General features: G+C 45.0%; 2 protein-coding genes across 18 annotated transcripts in view; both read left to right on the top strand.

Moving 5' to 3' along the window:
- The window catches only part of LOC311265419 (protein NLRC3-like), a 36,048-nt gene that overhangs the window by 5,415 nt on the left and 6,767 nt on the right, over positions 1-23,866 (top strand). For 15 of the 17 annotated variants that reach the window (XM_084367049.1, XM_084367052.1, XM_084367048.1 and 12 more), the window contains 10 exons: positions 209-328; positions 666-785; positions 1,123-1,242; positions 1,580-1,699; positions 2,037-2,296; positions 9,317-11,102; positions 12,095-12,268; positions 13,032-13,205; positions 13,659-13,832; positions 21,340-21,513. In XM_084367049.1, the coding sequence (XP_084223175.1) occupies positions 209-328; positions 666-785; positions 1,123-1,242; positions 1,580-1,699; positions 2,037-2,296; positions 9,317-11,102; positions 12,095-12,268; positions 13,032-13,205; positions 13,659-13,832; positions 21,340-21,513 (3,222 nt within the window). Of the gene's footprint in view, positions 1-208; positions 329-665; positions 786-1,122; positions 1,243-1,579; positions 1,700-2,036; positions 2,297-9,316; positions 11,103-12,094; positions 12,269-12,416; positions 12,442-13,031; positions 13,206-13,658; positions 13,833-13,926; positions 14,223-21,339; positions 21,514-23,866 lie in introns of those variants that run through there. The other 2 variants (XR_014623583.1, XM_084367050.1) reach the window with 2 other exon arrangements.
- LOC311265936 (uncharacterized protein) lies at positions 4,116-8,406 on the top strand. The gene is made up of 2 exons (XM_084368064.1): positions 4,116-4,753; positions 4,859-8,406. The coding sequence occupies exon 2, from the start codon at positions 4,985-4,987 to the stop codon at positions 6,038-6,040; it is 1,056 nt and encodes a 351-aa protein (XP_084224190.1). The 5' UTR covers positions 4,116-4,753; positions 4,859-4,984; the 3' UTR covers positions 6,041-8,406.

The raw sequence follows: 23,866 nt of genomic DNA, 5'->3' as shown, positions 1-23,866 counted from the left end.
TGGGACTCATGACAGAAAGATCATTCGTCCCATCTTCCTCTTAGTGCTGTCAGTCACGTAAAAAACTGTAATCTAATCAAAGAGGACAAATAGAAATTGTTAAACTTCTTATTTATGGACAGGAGGAGTTTGTCCCTCTATGAATTTGTAATTACACTTTTTTTCAAGGATTCATGAGATATAAATACAAACATGTTGGTGTTTGCAGAGTTCAGTCCAACAGACGGAGAGCAGAGTCTCCAATATCCAGCTGTCTGTCTATGAAGAGTGACTGGTCCAAAGATGAACCTCTAGCCTTCAGTAATGAACCTGGACCATCAGATTTAAAGTAAGACACCTGATACTAACTCATTTATGTGACTTTTTTCAGTCCCCTCTCACAGTGACATGTTTTGTTCATGTTGTGTTTGTATATTTCAACAACAATGTATTTGCTAACTAACTTTAACAAACCTTTTGGGACTCATGACAGAAAGATCATTCGTCCCATCTTCCTCTTAGTGCTGTCAGTCACGTAAAAAACTGTAATCTAATCAAAGAGGACAAATAGAAATTGTTAAACTTCTTATTTATGGACAGGAGGAGTTTGTCCCTCTATGAATTTGTAATTACACTTTTTTTCAAGGATTCATGAGATATAAATACAAACATGTTGGTGTTTGCAGAGTTCAGTCCAACAGACGGAGAGCAGAGTCTCCAATATCCAGCTGTTTGTCTATGAAGAGTGACTGGTCCAAAGATGAACCTCTAGCCTTCAGTAATGAACCTGGACCATCAGATTTAAAGTAAGACACCTGATACTAACTCATTTATGTGACTTTTTTCAGTCCCCTCTAACAGTGACATGTTTTGTTCATGTTGTGTTTGTATATTTCAACAACAATGTATTTGCTAACTAACTTTAACAAACCTTTTGGGACTCATGACAGAAAGATCATTCGTCCCATCTTCCTCTTAGTGCTGTCAGTCACGTAAAAAACTGTAATCTAATCAAAGAGGACAAATAGAAATTGTTAAACTTCTTATTTATGGACAGGAGGAGTTTGTCCCTCTATGAATTTGTAATTACACTTTTTCTCAAGGATTCATGAGATATAAATACAAACATGTTGGTGTTTGCAGAGTTCAGTCCAACAGACAGAGAGCAGAGTCTCCAATATCCAGCTGTCTGTCTATGAAGAGTGACTGGTCCAAAGATGAACCTCTAGCCTTCAGTAATGAACCTGGACCATCAGATTTAAAGTAAGACACCTGATACTAACTCATTTATGTGACTTTTTTCAGTCCCCTCTAACAGTGACATGTTTTGTTCATGTTGTGTTTGTATATTTCAACAACAATGTATTTGCTAACTAACTTTAACAAACCTTTTGGGACTCATGACAGAAAGATCATTCGTCCCATCTTCCTCTTAGTGCTGTCAGTCACGTAAAAAACTGTAATCTAATCAAAGAGGACAAATAGAAATTGTTAAACTTCTTATTTATGGACAGGAGGAGTTTGTCCCTCTATGAATTTGTAATTACACTTTTTCTCAAGGATTCATGAGATATAAATACAAACATGTTGGTGTTTGCAGAGTTCAGTCCAACAGACAGAGAGCAGAGTCTCCAATATCCAGCTGTTTGTCTATGAAGAGTGACTGGTCCAAAGATGAACCTCTAGCCTTCAGTAATGAACCTGGACCATCAGATTTAAAGTAAGACACCTGATACTAACTCATTTATGTGACTTTTTTCAGTTCCCTCTCACAGTGACATGTTTTGTTCATGTTGTGTTTGTATATTTCAACAACAATGTATTTGCTAACTAACTTTAACAAACCTTTTGGGACTCATGACAGAAAGATCATGCGTCCCATCTTCCTCTTAGTGCTGTCAGTCACGTAAAAAGCTGTAATCTAATCAAAGAGGACAAATAGAAGTTGTTAAACTTCTTATTTATGGACAGGAGGAGTTTGTCCCTCTATGAATTTGTAATTACACTTTTTTTCAAGGATTCATGAGATATAAATACAAACATGTTGGTGTTTGCAGAGTTCAGTCCAACAGACAGAGAGCAGAGTCTCCAATATCCAGCTGTCTGTCTATGAAGAGTGACTGGTCCAAAGATGAACCTCTAGCCTTCAGTAATGAACCTGGACCATCAGACTGTGGACACTGGTTCTGCAGACAGTGCATCACATCATACTGGGACCAGTCTGCTTCACCAGGACACTCCTCCTGTCCCCAGTGTGGGAAAAGATCTAGAACAAGAGCTGGACTGCAGACAGCCAGTCTGACCAGCCCTGTACAAAGTAAGACTATATATCTGTCTGCTGATGTCTTCATGTCTGAACACACTACTTGTTGTTTTAATACATTTGTTATGTCACACATTAACCAATCAGAGAGCTGTTTGTTCTCTGTATGCAGAGATGGAGATGGAGAAGTGTCAGACAGCAGCTTGAGACAAAACAGCACTTTAAACAACAGTCCACATTAGCTTTCCTGCTAACATCTCCTCCTCCTCCAACTTACAAACACACACCTCGTCCTGCAGATCCACTTGTTGAACAAGCCACCAAACAAACATTCAGTGAGGAAAAGTGCACTGCTAACATCTATTTTCAGGCTGCAGCAGAGAGCTAATTAGCTGCTCAGTTTCAGCACATTAAACAGCTTAAAATGTAACATGCTTCATTACAATACGTTCATTTAGCTGACGTTTTTATCCAAAGAGACTGAAAATAACTGACTGAACCATGTGGATACAACATGAGTAGATCACATTCATCAATTATGCTCAAATGGTTCAAGAGCTACAATTAGAAGCAATAAGAGATCAAGAGAGAGATTGTTTTTATGGGCCAAGGTTAGAGATGTTCCGATACCATTTTTTCCCTCCCGATACCGATTCCGATACTTATGCTGTGGGTATCAGCCGATACGAATACCGATACCAGTGTGTTATAAAAAATTATATATATCATACTACGCCTGCATGACTGTGATATGATTATCAATGTGGTAAGGCCTGGCTCAGGTTAAACCCTTTGTAAAATATGAATGAATACAGCAAATGAAAGCCATTTATTTTTAAAAAGAATAGTATAAAGCCGAATTCAGCACAGAGCTGACAGGAAGTCAGACACGAAATAGTAACATGACATGCGGTTAATTTTCAAAATAAAACACTCCATGTTGATACAAGCACAAAAACCTCAAATAAGAGACAAATACGCGCTCTTCTTCTAATCCTTCAGTCGGAAACACTTCGTGTTGTTGTGTTTATAACACATACATATAACTGCGGTCGTGTGTGATTATGTAATCATCGCAGGAATTCCTCGGTTTCGTAACTCCAGCTGATCGGTGGAGCTGCGCTGTGGCGGTTTCAAAACACAGCTGGTGGGGGCTGCCGGACGAGGACGACGGCGCCAAACCGTACCGGAGCCGTAATGCAGCAGACACGTATCCGGTAGAATCTCGGAGCTAACGGAGCTAGGCTAATAAATTACGTGGTATCGGATCGGTGCCTGGACTCCAGTACTCGCCGATACAGATGCCGGAGGCATTTCCGATACTGGCATCGGAATCGGAACAACTCTAGCCAAGTGGCCATTTGAACAGGAGAGTTTTCAGTCTAACAGGAGACTTTTCAGTCTAACAGGAGAGTTGCAGTCTAACAGGAGAGTTTTCAGTCTGAACAGGAGTGTAGGAGCTGTATGTAAGTCTGTGTGTGTGCTTGGTTTGTGGATGTGGACACTGCATTGGTGCGTGGGTAGGGGTGTGTCACTGTGGGCGTGTGATCCGTGGTTACTTGTGATTGCACTCACCTGGTCTCATCAGTTGGCGTTTGAACATGGCGTGGGGTGAGCCACGGGGGTGAAATTTTCTGTTGACCGCTGCGCTATCACATCACATTGTGCTTTCCTTTACCTTATTAACCTTGCAAGGACTTTTGTAAGCAGTTGGAGCTTCTGTGTGCTGCCGTGATATGAAAATAAAGGCGCTTTGAGATCAAGAATAAAGCAAAGTGTGCGCGTGTCTCCCGTGTTCAGCCCACCGCGGCTGATTGTTTTTTATTGGTCTCAGTTAGCCGTAATAAGGAGAGTTTTTTTTTTTTTTTTCAGTCTAACAGGAGAGTTTTCAGTCTGAACAGGAGAGTTTTCAGTCTAACAGGAGAGTTTTCAGTCTGAAGTTGTGTCGAGTTTCTTCTGTTCTGATGTCACTGGGGAGTTTGTGTCACTATTGTGGATCCAGGACATCAGATAGTCTGGATTTAGTTGAGCAGTAGCTGGTCCTCCCTTGTAGTGAGGGAATAACAAGCAGTCAGCAGCAGCAGAGTGTAGTGGACGGGCTGAGGTGCAGGTTGTGACGGGTTGAGGTTATCCCCTGTTCACGTGACCGCCAGGTGAGAAGGATACGTCACAAGTGTCATGGCGTCGCCGGTAGCAGAGGTAATAGATACATCACAAGTGTCATGGCGGCGCCGGTAGCAGGAGCAATAGCAGCAGGAGCAGCAGCAGGAGCAGGAGAGGAAGCAGAGCTGGTTGTCTCAAGTTAGAGTGCGCGAGTCGGATCGCAGAAGCGGCTTAGTGGAGAGTGAAAGAAGAGGTAGTTAATCCCGCTCGTCCACCACGTTTGGCCGCCTGAGATGCTGTAACCGTCCGCAAACTTCTTGCTGTGAGCTTCTCCGGAAACCCTCTGACTGTTTGACTGACTGACTGACGTTGACTGGTGCGTTTGAACGGCTCCCCCCACTGGCGTGCGTGAGTACTGACCGATCGTGTTTTGTTGGATTAATTTTGTTTTTCCCTTTTTTCTGGCTGTTTTGGATTTTTTCTTGTTACCTTCTTTTTTTCTCTCAAGATCAGATTTTTGTTTAAAGAACTGAGACTAGGACTCATTAAGGAGATAAAGAGTCCTCACTAAAGAAAAGATACCCCCAGGGGTGCCCGAGAGGGGGGGAGGATGAGCACCCCACCAGGACGGACCCAAGAATGACGACCCAGGAAAACGGAATAACGACAATGGCATTACAGTGCATCTGTGGAAAGACCTGCAAGAATGATAGGGGCTTAAAGATACATCAAGACAGGATGAAATGCTTGACAGGGGCAACGATGACACAACGCACAGAAGTCACTTCTGGTCAGACGCAGGAGGAGCCAGGCCCGGAGGCAACCCACAGTGCCCAGAGCCTCCTAGTGTCACCAGAGCCTACTGCCAGCAGCTCAACTACCACCCAAAGTCTCCTTCAAGAAGCACTCAACATCCCGCAGGACCCCCAAAGACAGCAAGCTCCTTTAACAACTAGCTGTGCTCCCTCAGCCCAACCAAGGATCCAGTGGCCCCAGTCCTCAAAGAGAACAGGGTGGAAGCAGTTTGATGAGGATGTGGATCGAATCCTGGAAGTGACAGCCAAGGGGGATGTAGACCGACGGTTGAGAATGATGACAACCCTCATTGTGAACATCGCAGCTGAGCGATTCGGAACCGAGGCTCCCAAGCCCGCACCATCGGCATATGCTCCATGCCACAGAGCAAGGAAGATCCAGTGCCTCAGGGAAGAGCTTAGGTTGCTGAAGAGACAGTATAAGAAGGCTGGGCAAGTCAAGAGAGCTGGCCTAGCAGACCTGAGAGCAATCCTAAGGAAACAATTCTTGACCCTGCAGAGGGCAGAGTTCCACAGTAGGAGGCGGAAAGAGAGAGCCAGGAAGAGGGCAGCTTTCCTGGCCAATCCCTTCAAGTTGACCAAGCAGCTCCTTGGCCAAAGGAGGACTGGCCGCCTCACTTGCTCAAAGGAGGCGATTAACAACCACCTCAAGGCCACATATAGTGACCCCAGCAGAGAACAACCGCTAGGCCCATGCGATGCACTGAAAACACCACCAGAGCCAACATCAGACTTCAACCTAAAGGAACCAAGCTTACGCGAAGTGGAGGAAGTGGTGAGAAGAGCAAGATCGGGCTCAGCACCAGGCCCAAGTGGCGTGCCGTATAAAGTGTATAAGAACTGTCCAAAGCTATACTACACCGGCTTTGGAAGGCCCTGAAGGTGATCTGGAGGAGAGGGAAGATCGCTCAGCCATGGAGGTATGCTGAGGGAGTGTACATACCGAAAGAAGAGAAGTCTGAGAACATCGACCAGTTTCCGGTAATCTCCTTGCTCAGTGTGGAGAGCAAAATCTTCTTCAGCATAGTAGCCAAGAGACTCTCTAGCGTCCTGTTGCGTAATAAGTACATCGATACATCTGTACAGAAGGGAGGCATACTGGGAGTACCTGGTTGCCTGGAACACACAGGAGTGGTAACCCAGCTCATCAGGGAGGCGAAAGAGGGCAGAGGTGACCTGGCTGTACTGTGGCTGGACCTCACCAATGCATATGGCTCTATTCCCCACAAGCTGGTGGAGGTTGCACTGAAGAAACACCACGTACCCCAGAAGGTGGAAGACCTCATCCTGGATTATTACAGCAAGTTCAGTTTGAGAGTCTCATCTGGCCAACTGACATCGGACTGGCATCAGCTGGAAGTGGGCATAATCACTGGTTGTACCATATCAGTGACCCTCTTCGTGCTTGCGATGAACATGGGTCCAAGGGTTGGAAAAGATCATGGCATGGGCATGCATGAGCTTCAAGCCTTCAAAGTCCAGGTCCTTGGTTTTGAAGAAGGGGAAGGTCACAGACAAATTCCGCTTCAGGTTGGGAGAACATCTGATCCTGACATATCAGTCACTGAGAAGCCTGTAAAGAGCCTCGGGAAGGTTTTTTAACTGCAGCCTGAATGACAGAGATTCCATCAAGGCAACCAGTGCTGACCTAGAGGGCTGGCTGAGGACAGTGGACAAGTCTGGGCTCCCCGGAAGATTCAAGGCCTGGATATACCAGCATGGAATCCTGCCAAGAATCCTCTGGCCTTTGCTCATCTACGACGTTTCTATGACGGTGGTGGAAGGGTTCGAGCAAAGAGTGAGCAGATATCTTCGCAGATGGCTAGGTCTGCCACGCAGCTTAAGTAGCATTGGGCTGTATGGGAACACCAACAAGCTCAGGCTCCCTTTCAGCTCTGTCAGGGCGTAGTTTATCGTGGCACAGGCACGGGAACACCTGCAGTACTCAGGATCCAGAGATGCCAAGGTGTCTGGGGCAGGAATTGTGGTGAGGACAGGGAGAAAGTGGAGGTTAGTGGAGGCAGTCCAGCAAGCTGAAACTCATCTGAAGCACAAGACCATCCTCGGTTCAGTGGCGCAAGGCAGAGCTGGACTTGGGAGCCTAACATCAACCAGGTACGAGTCTGCCAGGGGAAGAGAGAGGCAGAGGCTGGTGCAGGAGGAGGTGCGAGCTTCAGTTGAGGAAGAGCGAACCAGCAGAGCAGTGGCCATGAAGCAGCAAGGTGCTTGGATGAAGTGGGAACAGGCGGTGGAGCGGCGCATCACCTGGAAAGACATCTGGCAGTGGAACCCCCAGAGGATTAAGTTCCTAGTCCAAGGGGTCTATGATGTCCTCCCAAGCCCATCTTACCTGTGCACCTGGGGCAAGATAGAAACACCTGCGTGCCCCCTGTGTTCCAAGACAGGGACACTAGAGCACATCCTGAGCAGCTGTTCCTAGGCGCTTAGTGAGGGCCGGTATCGTTGGAGGCACGACCAAGTCCTCAAATCCATTGCTGAGGTAATCAACAATGGGATAAAGGCCAGTCGATACACCCAAGGTACAGCCAAGGCCATCCAGTTCGTCAAGGATGGACAGAAGCCAGAGAGGCAATCTAAGAACTGCTCTGCCGGTTTGCTCTCCACGGCCCGAGACTGGGCGATGACAGTTGATCTGGAGAGGCAACTGAAAATTCCACCACACATCGCCCAGTCCAAGCTGAGACCGGACATCCTCCTGGTCTCTGAGGCTACAAAACAGCTGGTCTTTCTGGAGCTGACTGTTCTATGGGAGGTTAGGATGGAGGAGGCACAGGAGAGAAAGAGGGAAAAGTACCAGGAGCTGGTGGAGCAATGTCGGCGGAACGGTTGGAGGACCAAATGCATGCCAGTGGAGGTGGGCAGTTGGGGATTTGCCAGCCACTCCCTGAACAAGGCCTACGGCATACTAGGCATAGCAGGGGCAAACCGGAAGAGAGCCATGAACAACAACGTTGAGGCTGCAGAGAAAGCATCCAGGTGACTCTGGCTGAGGAGGGGAGAGCGGTGGGGGCAGTAGAACATTACTTGGACACAGGCCGGGGTCTGATCAGCCTCGGTCGGGTCGCCTGGAAGAGGGTGTCTGTTGTGAGACCTGAAACACCCAGTGACTCCAGGAAACAACACTGATGATGTGTCCAAGTCTGTGCATCAGAGAATGTTTTGAAAACTGAAAGAACATTGTCTATTGTTTATTGTTTTAACTTGAATACATTTTTGAAAAGAAAACGAAAAAGCCTTGGTTGTGTCCTGTTTCTTTGTCTTTTGTGCTGGGTACAGTGTGCTGAAATGTGTTTTAAATGATGGTTATGTGCTTATCATAGTTTACTGACAAGTTACATATCCTTTGTGGGGGTTAATCAATAAGTGTGACACAGACTCTTTGTCAGGACACAGATGCCTGACTGGCACCCCAGCATTGACCAAAAAAAAGAGTCACCCTTTAAAAACCATCACAAGGTGGTGGTCATTCACAGGGGCCCACCTGAGATGTTGTCCCTAAAGCAAAGGAGTTGAGTTCAAGAAACAATGCTGTGCATAGAGGTGAGCCCAACTAAATCTAGTTGGTACTGCCCCACCTCCGGCACCAGCACCTGTTCCTTCCCCCATGAGAGGAGACACTCCCTGTCCTGAGGACCAGTCTGGGATGCCAGGAATCAGTACACCTACCTACTTTTGCATGAAACTGGCACACACCCGACCCCAATGCCCGTCCCTGCTGGTAGTCAGCCCACAGGGTGGCGTCTCCATGTAGTCAAAGGCCAGCCACCAGATATTCACCAGCGACCTCCACTCCCAGGTTAAGCTCCAGAAAGGTGCCCTGGTGTCTCTTTCCTGGTTCAGGTGCTGCAGCACCTTTGAGGCTGATTCATATAGGCTCTTTGAATCACTCTGTCTGGCTCCTCCTCTGGGGCTAATTAGCTTTGCGAGACCCTGCCAGGGGCTAATGCCTCCGACAACAGAGCTCCGAGGATCACAGGGACACACAAACCTCTCCACGACGTTAAGGTGGAAAGAAAGACAAAGAAAACAACAAACATGTTCTGATACTGATGGTTTTTAATCTGTAATGAAAAGACCACTGACTGCTGATTGTCTCATTGTATTTTTGGTCTCCCACTTTTTTCTCTTTTTTCAGTAAATGTTGGTCTGCAGGAGGTTTTCCATGAACATAAGATCAGTCTGAGGAGGAGATGTGAACATGTGACTGAAGGAAGTGATGAAACAGGAAGTGGAACCCTCCTTAACAAGATCTACACTGAGCTCTACATCACAGAGGGACAGAGTGAAGAGGTTAATACCCAACATGAGGTGAGGCAGCTGGAGACAGTTTCCAAGAAGAAGACCTTCAGTGAAACTCCAATCAAGTGCTGCGACATCTTTAAAGCCTCACCTGACCAACAGAGACACATCAGAGTGGTTCTGACCAACGGCGTCGCTGGCGTTGGAAAAACCTTCTCAGTGCAGAAGTTCACTCTGGACTGGGCAGAGGGCTCCGAAAACCAAGATGTCAGTCTGCTGGTTCTGCTTTCATTCAGGGAGCTGAACCTGATCAGAGATGAGCAGTACAGTCTTCTCAGGCTGCTCCATGTTTTCCATCCAACATTACAGAAGGTGACAGCAGAGAAGCTCGCTGTCTGTAAACTTCTGTTCATCTTTGACGGCCTGGATGAAAGCAGACTTTCACTGGATTTCAAGAACCATGAGGTCGTGTCTGATGTCACACAGAAGTCATCAGTCAGCGTGCTGCTGACAAACCTCATCGAGGGGAAGCTGCTTCCCTCGGCTCTCGTCTGGATAACTTCCCGACCTGCAGCAGCCAATCGGATCCCTCCTTCACGTGTTGACAGGGTAACAGAAGTACGAGGCTTCACTGACGCCCAGAAGGAGGAGTACTTCAGGAGGAGGTTCAGTGATGAAGATCTGTCCAGCAGAGTCATCTCACACATCAAGACCTCCAGGAGCCTCCACATCATGTGTCTGATCCCAGTCTTCTGCTGGATCACTGCTACAGTTCTGGACCACATGTTGACTACAGACCAGAGAGGAGAGCTGCCCAAGACCCTGACTGACATGTACTCACACTTCCTGCTGGTTCAGACAAAGAGGAAGAAGAAGTACGATGAGGGACGTGAGACGAGTCCACAGGAGCTGATGGAGGCTGACGGGGAAGTTCTTCTGAAGCTGGGGAGGCTGGCGTTTGAACATCTGGAGACAGGAAACATCATGTTCTACCAAGAAGACCTGGAGCGGTGTGGTCTTGATGTCACAGAGGCCTCGGTGTACTCAGGAGTTTGTACAGAGATCTTCAGAAGAGAGAGTGTGATCTTCCAGAAAACAGTCTACTGCTTTGTTCATCTGAGCGTTCAGGAGTTTCTGGCTGCAGTCTACATGTTCCACTGTTACACCAACAGCAACACAGAGGTACTGGAGGACTTCCTAGGAGGACAGAGTCCCTCAACCCTGGATGACTTCCTGAAGAGAGCCATAAAGAAATCCCTCAAAAGTAAGAATGGTCACCTGGACCTGTTTGTCCGCTTCCTTCATGGACTCTCTCTGACGTCCAACCAGAGACTCTTAGCAGGCCTGCTGGGTCAGACAGACAACAGGCCAGAAATCATCCAGAGAGCCATCAACAACCTGAAGGAGATGAACAGTCATAAGATCTCTCCTGACAGAAGCATCAACATCTTCCACTGTCTGACGGAGATGAATGACCACTCAGTCCATCAGGAGATCCAAGAGTTCCTGAAGTCAGAGAACAGATCAGAGAAGAAACTCTCTGAGATCCAGTGCTCAGCTTTGGCCTACATGCTGCAGATGTCAGAGGAGGTTCTGGATGAGTTGGACACAGAGAAATACAACACATCAGACTGGGGAAAACAGAGACTTATTCCAGTTGTGAGGAACTGTAGAAAGGCTCGGTAAGTCCAGATGTTATAAACATTAAAAATCCTGGTGAAGCTGAAGCCTTCAGTATTAAAGACAAACACTTTACACACATGCATCATATAAAACCTCAACACGACACATGTTTTCCTCAACAAGTATGAAACCTGCTGATTGAATCAATGATGAGATGAAATGACATGTAGTCGTCTACTTTCCAAAACATTTCCTTCAGCCAGGTGAACTCCACCAGAGACAAATGATCACCCATCAAATGATGATAACTCAATCTTTAGTACTAATTATACTATTGATGCAGTAGAAGACGCTGAATTAATTTAATGGGAGGTGAAAAGCAGACGGAGCGACAGAATAAAATGCATCAAAGAACAAAATCCACACAAACACATAACTGAGGTCAACACATACGAGTGCAGTTACAACCTACAGTGAATTTACATAAAGCTTCATGAATATAAATCAACTCAATCTGACTCGTTTACATTACAGTCATCTGGACACTTTTGTCCTGAACATCAGTTTGGTTCATGTTGCTCAAGGACACTCAGGAGGTTCATTTATTGATTTATTTTCTTGATATAAGACTTTTAAAAGCAGTTACAAAGTGCTGTACACACATTAAACAGCAACACAATGAAAGAGTCACAAGAAAAAGCAAGTTTTACCCGACAATTACAAATATAAATATAAAGACACCAGAATGAATCAAACATGAAGATAAAAGCATCCACATCAGGTTTAAAAGCAGCTTTATTCAGTGTGTTTTGGGGGCTGATATAAAATGGGGCAGCGATTCAGCCCCTCTGATCTCCTCAGGCAGGGAAAGTCTGGGGCCTCGTGGACAGAAGGAGCTCAAGTTTCAAACTACAAACCTTGTGATCAATGACTGACCAGCTCAGGCTGACCAGCTGACCACCTGTGCTTTGTGATGCAACATGTATGAATCTGTTTTCACAATAAAGTCTCACATTTTATAGTTTTAATCTTCTTTTATCTGTAATCACAGATTTTATAACTGTGGACTCTCAGAGAGTCACTGTGAAGTCGTGGCCTCAGCTCTGAAGTCCAACCCCTCCCATCTGACAGAACTGGACCTGAGTATCAACAACCTGCAGGATTCAGGAGAGAAGCTTCTCTGTGCTGCACTGGAGAGTCCAAACTGTCGACTGGAGACTCTGAGGTCAGTTCATGTGTTTCTGTGTAGATCTATAACATTTAAATCATAACAGAAGGTTTAAATTTCCTTCAGTTCACTTGTCACTCGCTCCCCGCGAGTGAAATGGCCACTTTGAAGTAGTACCTACTGTAAGACAGACGTCACGTTGCAGGCCTGGTTGAAGCTTGGGAGCGTGGCGGCCAAATACAGTTGAAGCTGGTTCAGTTTGACCGAGCAGAAACAACAGGTGAGTCTCACCGTAGTAGAGCTCAAGTCACAAGAGTCCCAGTAGTGCACCTCCAAGCTGAAGGGGATACGCGGCGGGCTGATGGCAGCTGACTGTGGAGGACCCTCGGCCGACTGTGGCGAGTTGCAGACGAGGAAAAATCGTCAGAAACAAGACTGAAAGTTCAACTATCTCAATAACAGGAGCTTTAAACAGCAGAATCAAATGTTACATCAGTTTCTGTGGGTTTTTATTTGGCTGCACAACATGAGTTTGTATAGATGGAGCCTCTGGTGGAGCTGCAGAGTTTAAGAGGTGACATCACTACGTCTTTATTGAAGCAGCAGCACGTCGTCATTAATATTAATGAGAGCTCTGTTTCACTTTGTGTATGTGACAGTGTTGAACCTGCATCCTGTTGGGTTCAGGTGTTTGGAGCTTCATTTTCTAAACGTCTACATTCTGAACCTTCTTCAGCTCTGAACAGATTATTAAACACTGAATGATTTCAAGCAGGAACATTAAAGTCTTTTAAACTCACATCATTTATTCTTTATTCAGATTGAGGAGCTGCAGTTTGTCAGAGATCAGCTGTGCTTCTCTGGCCTCAGCTCTGAAGTCCAACCCCTCCCATCTGAGACAGCTGAACCTGAGTCTCAACAAGCTGCAGGATTCAGGAGAGAAGCTTCTCTCTGCTGGACTGGAGAGTCCAAACTGTCGACTGGAGACTCTGAGGTCAGACACCATTTTTTACTTGTGTGCTCAGATTAATATGATGTGAAAGTTGTGTTGACACTAAACTGCAGACATCAGGCTGATATTATACTGATCCACACTGAGTATCTTCATGCTGAAGTCTGTTTTCTTCTTCTGTGGTTTAGTCCATCGACATCAGCAATGTTGAGCTGCACATTTAAAACCTTCATATAACAACATGAATAATTCACTCTGAACATCCTCAACTATTGATTTTCATCTTAGATTACAAATCATGTTTTTTAAAATGTTTTTTAAAGTGATGAGAAAAATACATACTACAATGAAAAGTTAAATAATCTCTATTTTAACTATCAGACAATAACAAATATATTCAGAATTGTCTTTTTACAACATTTTAATGAAGCTTTGTGACGTTTATACTGACTGAATATTTAAATTGTGAAGTTTCATCATTTATTCTTTATTCAGATTGGACAGATGCAGTTTGTCAGAGATCAGCTGTGCTTCTCTGGCCTCAGCTCTGAAGTCCAACCCCTCCCATCTGAGAGAGCTGGAGCTGAGTGAAAACATGCTGCAGGATTCAGGAGTGAAGCTTCTCTCTGCTGGACTGGAGAGTCCAAACTGTCGACTGGAGACTCTGGGGTCAGTTCATGTGTTTCTGTGTATCTATAAAATGTAATTAATTTACATGTTTTGCTCTCTCTCTCTTGCTCGACCACACACTCTCCACACACAGCACACACGTGTGGTTGTTCATCACAACGAGGAAACTAGCTTTACTTGAGAAAGGCTGCAGGCAGCGAGACAGAAGACTGCTGAGAAGGTAGAAAGTGAAATGTTACTTCAGAGCGTGGAGGACGAGACGACTCTGGCTGTTCCCACTGACCAATCAGTGGTCTGCAGTGTGTTAACTCCACCTGTTAGCATGGGATCAGTGTGCATCAGTGAAGCTGAACGTGTTCATGGCTGTTTCAGACAGCCAAAGGTGGAGCCAAGAGCTGCTGGAGGCTCAACAATGGTTTAAATATGGAGGTAACTTCTCACATGTTCTCTCCTGGAAGACATTGGTAGTGTTTCACTTAGTTCATATTTCAAAGTGACAGAAATAGTTGTGTAACAAATGAAAAAGAGCTGAGAGAGAAGTTCAAACCTGGGCTCTATCTCACCTGCACTCAGCTCACCAATCACAGAGTGAGGAAGGTGTTAATGTTTGTTTGTCACTTTTGTAAAGTGACAGAAATTGTTGGACACAGACCCCCTAATCTGACATCAGAGAGGTGTGGCCCCCCGCAGAGATTTAAATCTCTGAAAAGAAAGCGTTGAATCTTTGAAAAAAGGAGGTTGGATGATGTTGAAGTCAGGTTGGACAAAAGACACATGAGTGTGATGTAATCTCTGATTCAACACACTGCACGTGTTGAATGTGTGAAACTCTGAAGACAAACTTTAATAACAATGAAAATATTACACTGCTGATGAATTATAAGTGTGACACAGTTATCTCACACATACTGTTGTTGTTCTCACATGTTTAAAGCAACACTAGGTAGTTTTTCGACCTTAAAATGATGTTTCTAAACTCAGTTAAGTGGTAGAAAAACGGTTAATAGGATGAACGATGACGTCTCTGCAGCCTGAGGGGGGTCGCACCGGCAGAAACCCACTGTGTAACTTCCCAGAGCGGGTCGGAACCTATCTGACGTAAAGGCGTCTAGTGCGACCTGCTTTACGGCATACGTCACGCGTTTCTTCGTCGGTGGATTTAGCCAGCAGCTACTTGGATTTTTCATAAACCAACGCCATGGCCGAGCCAGCTAAAAAAGCCAAGAAGGTATTGTCTGAGGAGGCGAAGAAAAGAAAAAGAGAAAGTGATTGAACAGAGCCGGACACGGATAAATATTGGACCAGCTTACACCTGGTGGAGCGAGCTGAGAGAAGAAATGGGTTTCAAGACTGATGCCTTGATGCTACTGGATTTGTAAGTCATATATTACATATATACATATTTATTATCTTACCGACTTTTACTTTGAGTTGATTTGTTGTTATGTGGTGTTCATTGGGGCTCTATTTGTCCACAGTTTATAACCGTAATAAAGCCGGGAGGTAAGCTAATGCTGTCCGTTTCGATAGCTTGCACGTTTTCATGTAGTGACCGTAAACGATGACTAACTTACTAAAACACTACTCAACTCAACTCTCAACTCAACTTTATTTATAAAGCACTTTAAACAGCAACAGCTGGGACAAAGTGCTGTACATAAATGAGAAATAGAACGTAAAACATAAAAACATAAAACAATATAAAAACAATAAAAACAAGAAAACAGTAACCAAGTTAAAACGATAAAACACTAAAACAGAGCAGAATCTCATGCTGGGTTGAAAGCCAAAGAATAAAAATGGGTTTTAAGATGAGTTTTAAAAATGGACAGTGAGGGGGCTTGTCGTACGTGCAGTGGGAGGTCATTCCAAAGTTTGGGACCGGCGGTAGAGAAAGCTCTATCTCCTCTGAGCTTCCGCTTAGACCTCGGTACCTCCAGGAGCAGCTGGTCAGCTGACCTGAGGCACCGGGCAGGAGCGTAGGGATGGAGCAGCTCAGAGAGGTAAGGTGGGGCAAGACCATTTAAAGATTTAAAAACAAATAAAAGAATCTTAAAATGAACTCTAAAATGCACAGGCAGCCAGTGGAGGGAAGCCAGAATGGGAGTAATGTGCTCCCTCTTACGTACTCCGGTTAAGAGGCGAGCAGCAGCGTTCTGGACTAACTGGAGACGTGAGAGGGAGGACTGGCTGACTCCAAAGAAAAGTGCATTGCAGTAATCCAGCCGAGATGTAATGAAGGCGTGGATTACTGATTCAAAGTGCTTTTGTGCAATAAAGGGCTTCACCTTTGCCAGCCGCCTAAGGTGAAAGAAGCTGGACTTAACAACTGCGCCAATTTGCCGATCTAATTTAAAATCACTGTCCATCTTAAAACCCAAGTTTGAGACTGTTGGCTTCATATAGTGTGCCAAAGGGCCCAGATCAACAGGGGGGGGTTCACAAGAGCCACTTGGGCCAAACACCATCACTTCTGTTTTCTTTTCATTAAAATTTAAAAAGTTCAGTGACATCCAGGCTTTAATGTCTTCGAGACATAACAGAAGTGGTTTCAGGGAGAAGGCGTCTTTCTTTTTCAGCGGCACATAAATCTGACTGTCGTCCGCGTAACAATGAAAGGAGATACCATGCTTTCTCAGGATGGAACCCAGGGGAAGCAGATATACTGAGAAAAGCAGGGGCCCTAAAATTGAACCCTGTGGAACCCCGTATGACAGCGGAGCAGAGCGGGATTCAGAACCACCGAGGCTTACACACATAGTTCTTCCTGCAAGATAGGATCTGAACCAATCTAGGGCACTACCACAAATGCCCACTAGGTGCTGCAACCGAGACACTAAAATATTGTGGTCCACAGTATCAAACGCCGCAGTTAGGTCTAGCAGGACAAGGATCACATAGTCTCCAGAGTCATTCGCCAGGAGGATGTCATTGAAAACTCTTAATAAAGCTGACTCCGTACTATGCCGTGTTTTAAAACCAGACTGGAAAACCTCCAGGACATCATGCTCATCCAGGAAGGACTTCAACTGAGCATGAACAACTTTTTCCAGGATTTTTGAAATAAAAGGAAGCTTGGAGACAGGTCTATAATTGGCTAAAATATTACGATCAAGGCCAGGTTTCTTAAGCAAGGGTTGCACCACAGCATGTTTAAAACTTTGGGGAACAGCACCAGAAGACAGACTGCTGTTGATAATAGCCAGAACCGACTGCCCGATACTAGGGAAAACCTCTTTAAAAAAGTGAGGCGGGACAGTGTCACAGGGAGAGCCTGATGGCTTAATCTGGCCAACCACATCTTCTAAAGCCATCAGAGACACATGCTCAAACAGCTCAAACACAGCTGAGCAGGGAACAGGATCAGAGGGGTCAGATGCAGGAGTGGTGATGAGAGCCCTTGCAGTAGCAACCTTATCAATGAAGAAATGCAGGAAGCTATTGCACATTTCAGGGGATTCCTCTGTGCACGCAGGCTGAGGGGGATCAAGAACAGATTCAATGGTTTTAAATAACACACGTGGGTTGTGACAGTTTGCCTCAATAAGGTTTGACAGGTGCTCTCTTCTGGCCTCTTTAACAGTGCTCTGGTAGCAGCGCCAGCAGTCTTTTAGGATTTGGTGAGAAACCTGCAGCTTGTCCTTCTTCCACCTGCGTTCAGCTTTGCGGCACTCCTGTCTAGCTAAGCGAGTTCTCGCATTGAACCAGGGCTCAGGTTTAGCTTTAGGCTGCACAGTTTTTAATGGCGCCACAGAGTCCAGTATGGTTTGACAGGAGGAGTGAAACCAAGTACTGAGCACCTCCGTGTTTGCGGATGTTAAGTCAGAGGGAACACAGAGCTGGTTGAAGGCAGCAGAGAACTGACCAGCGGTGACAGGGTTAATAATCCTACGGCTGCGAGCAGGAGCGCCAGATTTAACTGCAGCACTAGAGAAAGTAGCTTCGAACAACACAGACAAATGATCGGAAAACACATTGTCACAGATTTCGATGTTTGATACAGGCAGACCATGACAGAGAACGAGGTCTAATGTGTGTCCATGTTCGTGTGTGGGACCAGACACGCACTGCTCCAGATTAAAAGAGTCAATAAGGCTTAAAAAGTCCTTCACCAGCGGTTTATCAGGACAACACACGTGAATGTTAAAATCCCCAACAATGAGAACATGATCATACTTAGGCATAATTTCAGCCAGAAGATCAGAGAAGTCATTTACAAAGTCTTTATTGTATTTGGGCGGTCGGTAGATGACGGCACACAGCACCGGTTCGGAGCGACGCACCTCAAATAAATGTGCTTCAAAGCTGGGAAATGAGGATGAGACAGCGTACTGCTTACATTTAAAATCATTTTTATAAACAGTCGCAGTTCCTCCTCCACGACCCGACGACCGCGGGGAGTTAAAATAAGAACAGCCAGAAGGTAGAAGTTCGATCAGAGGGCTGCACTCACCGGCACCGATTCAGGTCTCTGTCACACAGAGGAAATCCAGGTCACGGGAGTTGAACAAATCCCTCAGGATAAACGTTTTGTTCGCCAGCGATCTGGCGTTCACCAGGCCAAAACTGGCGGGAGCCGGGGGCTTCGGTGCGGCGGATCGGGGAGCCCGTGGCAGCGATTTCAGGAGCCGGGGGTTCACGCCGCGCTGAGAGAGCCGAGGAGGGCAGGGGCGGCGGGGCCGGAGTCCCTCGAACGAGCCGGCGACGGGTACCAGGCAGGCGTCGATGGGATCCAGGAAACGCCGGGGCACAACGAAGGGATCGATTAATCCATGTCCTGTCCGGGAAATGGACGAAGATCGTGCCAGCCAGACTTTCAGTTTCACCAGCCGGCCGCCGCGTTTGCCGCGGCGACGGGGACGCTTCCGCCGAGCAGGTGCAGCCAAGGCCCGGTACAGGTGAGTCGGGATCCCAGTCAGTAGCGGGGGCACAGTTTTCTGCCCATTATGCTTAAAAGCACCTAGATCCCCGACATTAAGTCGAAGATCCAAGAGGGACTGGCGATCATACACCAGCAGAGACTCTATCTGAGTAGTGCCGAAGGTTAAAAACAACAGAAACATTAACCATTGTAGGAGCAGCAGGCGGCCAGCAACACACAGCGGCGCCATTTCTCCCAGTCAGATCACCAGTACATCTGATACAAACAACAATGTTTAACGTGAACGTCTTGTCTTGTAAAGTTGCAGATTCCTTAGTTCATGCAGATAATCAACATAATTGTTGAACAGTGTGATCAGGAGGTAACGTCAGGTTATTGTTGTTATCGGTAACGTTAGCATGCTACTGACTGTTGTCGTACCGAGTTGGTTGTAGTTATTACACCAAACACAACGTCAACTTGCGATTGTATTTAGTACAAAACAATGTGATGATATTTTGTAAATACAATGTGCTAACATGTGCTACTTTACCTTGTTGGTGGACATGTTTCCAAACGAGGCTTTGTGATTCGCCGGCTCCGTCAACAAATTCACGTGTATTCATTCTCCCCAGGGATGCTCATACAGCGACAGTATTTAGGACACTGGTAACAGATAATTGTGCTTCTCAACCAGCCGGGGGTAGTAATGAGTCCAAACTACCTAGTGTTGCTTTAAATCCATTTTAAGATTTATTTTAAATAGGGCCGGGACTCGATTAAAAAAATTAATCTAATTAATTAGAGGCTTTGTAATTAATTAATCGAAATGAATCGCATTTTTAATCGCATATAAATATTTGACCTGAGAACAGTGAGAAGCAATTTTTTTCATATGGGTTTTAGTATACCATTGAATAATGACTGAATACATAAGCTTAAGCAACAAAACATTGTTTATTTTTTTTCAAGGTGGTACTTAACCAAGACCAACAGACTAGGGATGCAAATTATCGATTAATTCATTAATCGTTAGTTGATGGACCTTATCGATCGATTAACGATTACCTGATAAGATGCGATTTTCCTGAGAACCTAAATTTAAGGGGAAAATTTAAGCTGAACATTCCTTACACAGGACTCTACACTAGTTTGTTAGTTTATTTTTAGAGCACAGCACAATGAAACATGTTTAAGTAACACGTTATTTGGTAAATGGTCTTTCCTGCCACTACACTATGATGATTACTGGATTTAACTACTTAAATCACAGTAGCATAAACCGATTTGTTGAACTCAGCCTGATGTAAACATTAATAAAACACAGGCAGCTCTATGTTTTCCCTGTGTGATGTTCAGGGACAGGTCAGGACAGTCTGAAGACAGAGAGCTCTGAGGTTGAAGTCTTATGCACCGTGAGACAGTGACAGGTCTGTAGGCTACCTACATCTTGACCACATGTCAGATGTTCAGCTGCAGCAGAGGAAACTCCGCTGTTCTCAGCTCCACTGCGACGAGCGCTTTTTAAAACACAGTAAAACGGCACGGGTCCCGTGTGTTTATCAAAGCTTGGTTGCAGTGCTGAGGCACCGGGTCGGTTTGAGCTGCGTTCAGGCTACATTAAGACTTTATACATCCATGGGCAGTGATCAGTGTCGGCGGCTTTTTAACTCGTTAAATAATTGTGCTCCAGTATAATCGGTGCGCCTGAAACTCATCCAGTGAGCAATTAAAATGTGTAAAAAATTTTAACGCGTTAATTTTTGTGTAATTAATCAATCTTAATTAACGCGTTAAAGTCCCGGCCCTAATTTTAAACTGTGGTTAATACTTTGAAAACAGTATTCAAACTGTTTAAATCTTAGTTTTCATGTCATCAGCTCTGAAGGGGATTTGACCACATAGATTCTGTCCTGATTCACACTGAGCATCTTGTTCTGCTTCATATTTAAAACATATCTAATATAACATCAAACATTCAACACTCTTTTATTCTCTATCAACCTCTTCATCATTGATTTGCACTTTTCCTTCTTGCTTCTGAAAGTAAAAACACAAACGTTGTGTTTTCTTCTGTCAGACAACAACAAACGTGTTTGTTCCAAACCTTGATGATGAAGTGTGACGTCTGTACTGACTGAAACCCTTCAGCTCAGGATGACTTTTATCTTAAAGCTCCTGTTGGTGAGAGAGTTGATCTTTGAGTCTCGTTCCCGACCCGTCAAATACTGACGCTTTGGGACGGCGGCCGACCCGACCTACAATCCCAAAGCGTCAGTATTTGACGAGTTGGAACGAGACTGAAAGTTCAACTATCTCAATAACAGGAGCTTTAAATAGCAGAATCAGATGTTACATCAGTTTTTGTGGGTTTTTATTTGGCTGCACAACATGAGTTTGTATAGATGGAGCCTCTGGTGGAGCTGCAGAGTTTAAGAGGTGACATCACTACGTCTTTATTGAAGCAGCAGCACGTTGTCATTAATATTAATGAGAGCTCTGTTTCACTTTGTGTATGTGACAGTGTTGAACCTGCATCCTGTTGGGTTCAGGTGTTTGGAGCTTCATTTTCTAAACGTCTACATTCTGAACCTTCTTCAGCTCTGAACAGATTATTAAACACTGAATGATTTCAAGCAGGAACAGTAAAGTCTTTTAAACTCACATCATTTATTCTTTATTCAGATTGAGGAGATGCGGTTTGTCAGAGATCAGCTGTGCTTCTCTGGCCTCAGCTCTGAAGTCCAACCCCTCCCATCTGAGAGAGCTGGAGCTGAGTTTCAACAAGCTGCAGGATTCAGGAGTGAAGCTTCTCTCTGCTGGACTGGAGAGTCCAAACTGTCGACTGGAGACTCTGAGGTCAGACACCATTTTTTACTTGTGTGCTCAGATTAATATCAAATCAAAATCAAATCAAATTTTATTTGTATAGCCCAAATTCACAAATCACAGTTTGCCTCAGAGGGCTTTACAATCTGTACAGAGACGACACCCTCTGTCCTTCGACCCTCAATTCGAGTGAGGAAAAACTTGCCCCAAATAAAAAAGCCCTTTTAACAGGGAAAAAAAAAATGTGGAAGAAACCTCAGGAAGAGCCACAGAGGAGGGATCCCTCTCCCAGGACGGACAGACGTGCAATAGATGTCGCATGTACAGAGCAGATCAACGAGATCACAATGTATACAATTATAATGGATGGTTGACAGGAATGAGCACATAAAGAGGCATCACAGCAACAACAATGAAATGCACATGGAAATGTGATTACTAGTGATAACAGTAGTAGTGGTTAACGGTAAGGATAGTATGTAGTAATGCATTACAATAATTGTAGTGGAACGTATGTAACAGAGATATGACTAATATTAGCAACAGTAGTGGTGGGTGTCAGGCAGGGTCATGGCAGTAGGCGCATCCACGATCAGGCAGGGCCATAGCAGTAGGCGCATCCACGATCCACGACCCGGGCGCGGCCAGGATCCATGGGAGCCTGTAGGACTAGAAAGCACAAGGACTCCGGGGAAGAAGTGAAGTCAGTGACATGCAGAGATGGGGCATGTATACAGGCATAATGTATACAGATGGAGAGGAGAGGAGAGGGGAGGAGAGAGAAGCTCAGTGTGTCATTGTCCCCCGGACTAGGCCTATAGCAGCATAACTAAGAGCTGGTCCAGCTGGACCAGCCCTAACTATAAGCTCTATCGAAAAGGAAGGTCTTAAGTCTACTCTTAAAGGTAGAGAGGGTGTCCGCCTCCCGGACCAAAACAGGAAGATGGTTCCACAGAAGAGGAGCTTGATAACTGAAGGCTCTGGCTCCCATTCTGCTTTTGGAGATTTTAGGAACTACAAGTAATCCTGCGTTCTGGGAGCGTAATGCTCTAGTTGGGTGATAGGGTAGTATGAGCTCCTGGAGATATGATGGTGCCTGACCATTAACAGCTTTGTAAGTGAGAAGAAGGATGTTAAACTCTATTCTTGATTTTACAGGGAGCCAGTGCAGAGAGGCCAATACAGGAGTAATATGATCTCTTTTCTTAGTTCCTGTCAGTACACGTGCTGCAGCATTCTGGATCAGCTGGAGACTCTTTAGAGACTTGTTAGGGCAGCCTGATTATAGAGAATTACAATAGTCCAGCCTGGAAGTAACAAATGCATGGACTAGCTTTTCTGCGTCTTTTTGTGACAGGATGGGCCTGATTTTTGCAATGTTACGTAGATGAAAAAATGCAGACCTTGAAATTTGTTTTATGTGGGAGTTGAAGGACATATCTTGATCAAAGATAACTCCCAGATTCCTGACGGTGGTGCTGGAGGCCAAGTTAATGCCATCCAAACTAGCTATATCATTAGATAATGCATCTCTAAGGTGTTTAGGACCAAGTACTATAACTTCGGTTTTATCTGAATTTAACAGCAGAAAATTGCAGGTCATCCAGGTCTTAATGTCCTTGAGACATGCATGGAGTTTAGTAAGCTGATTAGTTTCATCTGGCTTTATTGATAGGTATAACTGGGTATCATCTGCGTAACAATGAAAGTTTATGGAGTGTTTCCGAATTATATTTCCTAGAGGGAGCATATAGTATAAGGTGAATAGTATGGGTCCAAGCACGGAGCCTTGAGGAACACCATGACTAACCTTGGTATACAGGGATGACTCATCATTAACATGTACAAACTGAAATCGATCCGATAAATAGGACTTAAACCAGTGTAATGCGGGTCCTTTAATGCCAATTAAGTGTTCCAGTCTCTGTAGTAGAATGTGATGATCAATGGTATCAAATGCAGCACTAAGATCTAGTAAGACCAGGACAGAGACAAGTCCTTTGTCAGAAGCGATTAGGAGGTCATTTGTAACTTTCACCAGTGCCGTCTCTGTGCTATGATGTGTTCCTCCAAACCACCAGACCTGATAAAAGAGGCGGTGGGATAGCTGCTCTCTTCTCTGATTTCTATAGCTGCAAGGAAATCCCCCTCTGGGAATTTACGTCTTTTGAACACCTTGCTATATCTATAAATTGCAATGCTCCAATTTTAATCATCACGGTCTATCGGCCACCAAAATCTAAATATGGCTTTCTTTATGAATTTTCTGAGTTACTGTCCAAGGTCTCCACCGACTATGATAGTATAATTATATCAGGTGATTTTAATATCCATGTTGATCATAAAACAGACCCAGATGCTCAAAACTTCATTAGCTTATTGG

The sequence above is a fragment of the Pagrus pagrus genome (assembly GCF_965226575.1).
Source record: "Pagrus pagrus genome assembly, chromosome: 2".
NCBI classification, from domain to species: Eukaryota; Metazoa; Chordata; class Actinopteri; order Spariformes; family Sparidae; genus Pagrus; species Pagrus pagrus.
Note: the sequence above shows the minus strand (reverse complement) of the source record. Positions and strands in the feature narration are given on the sequence as shown.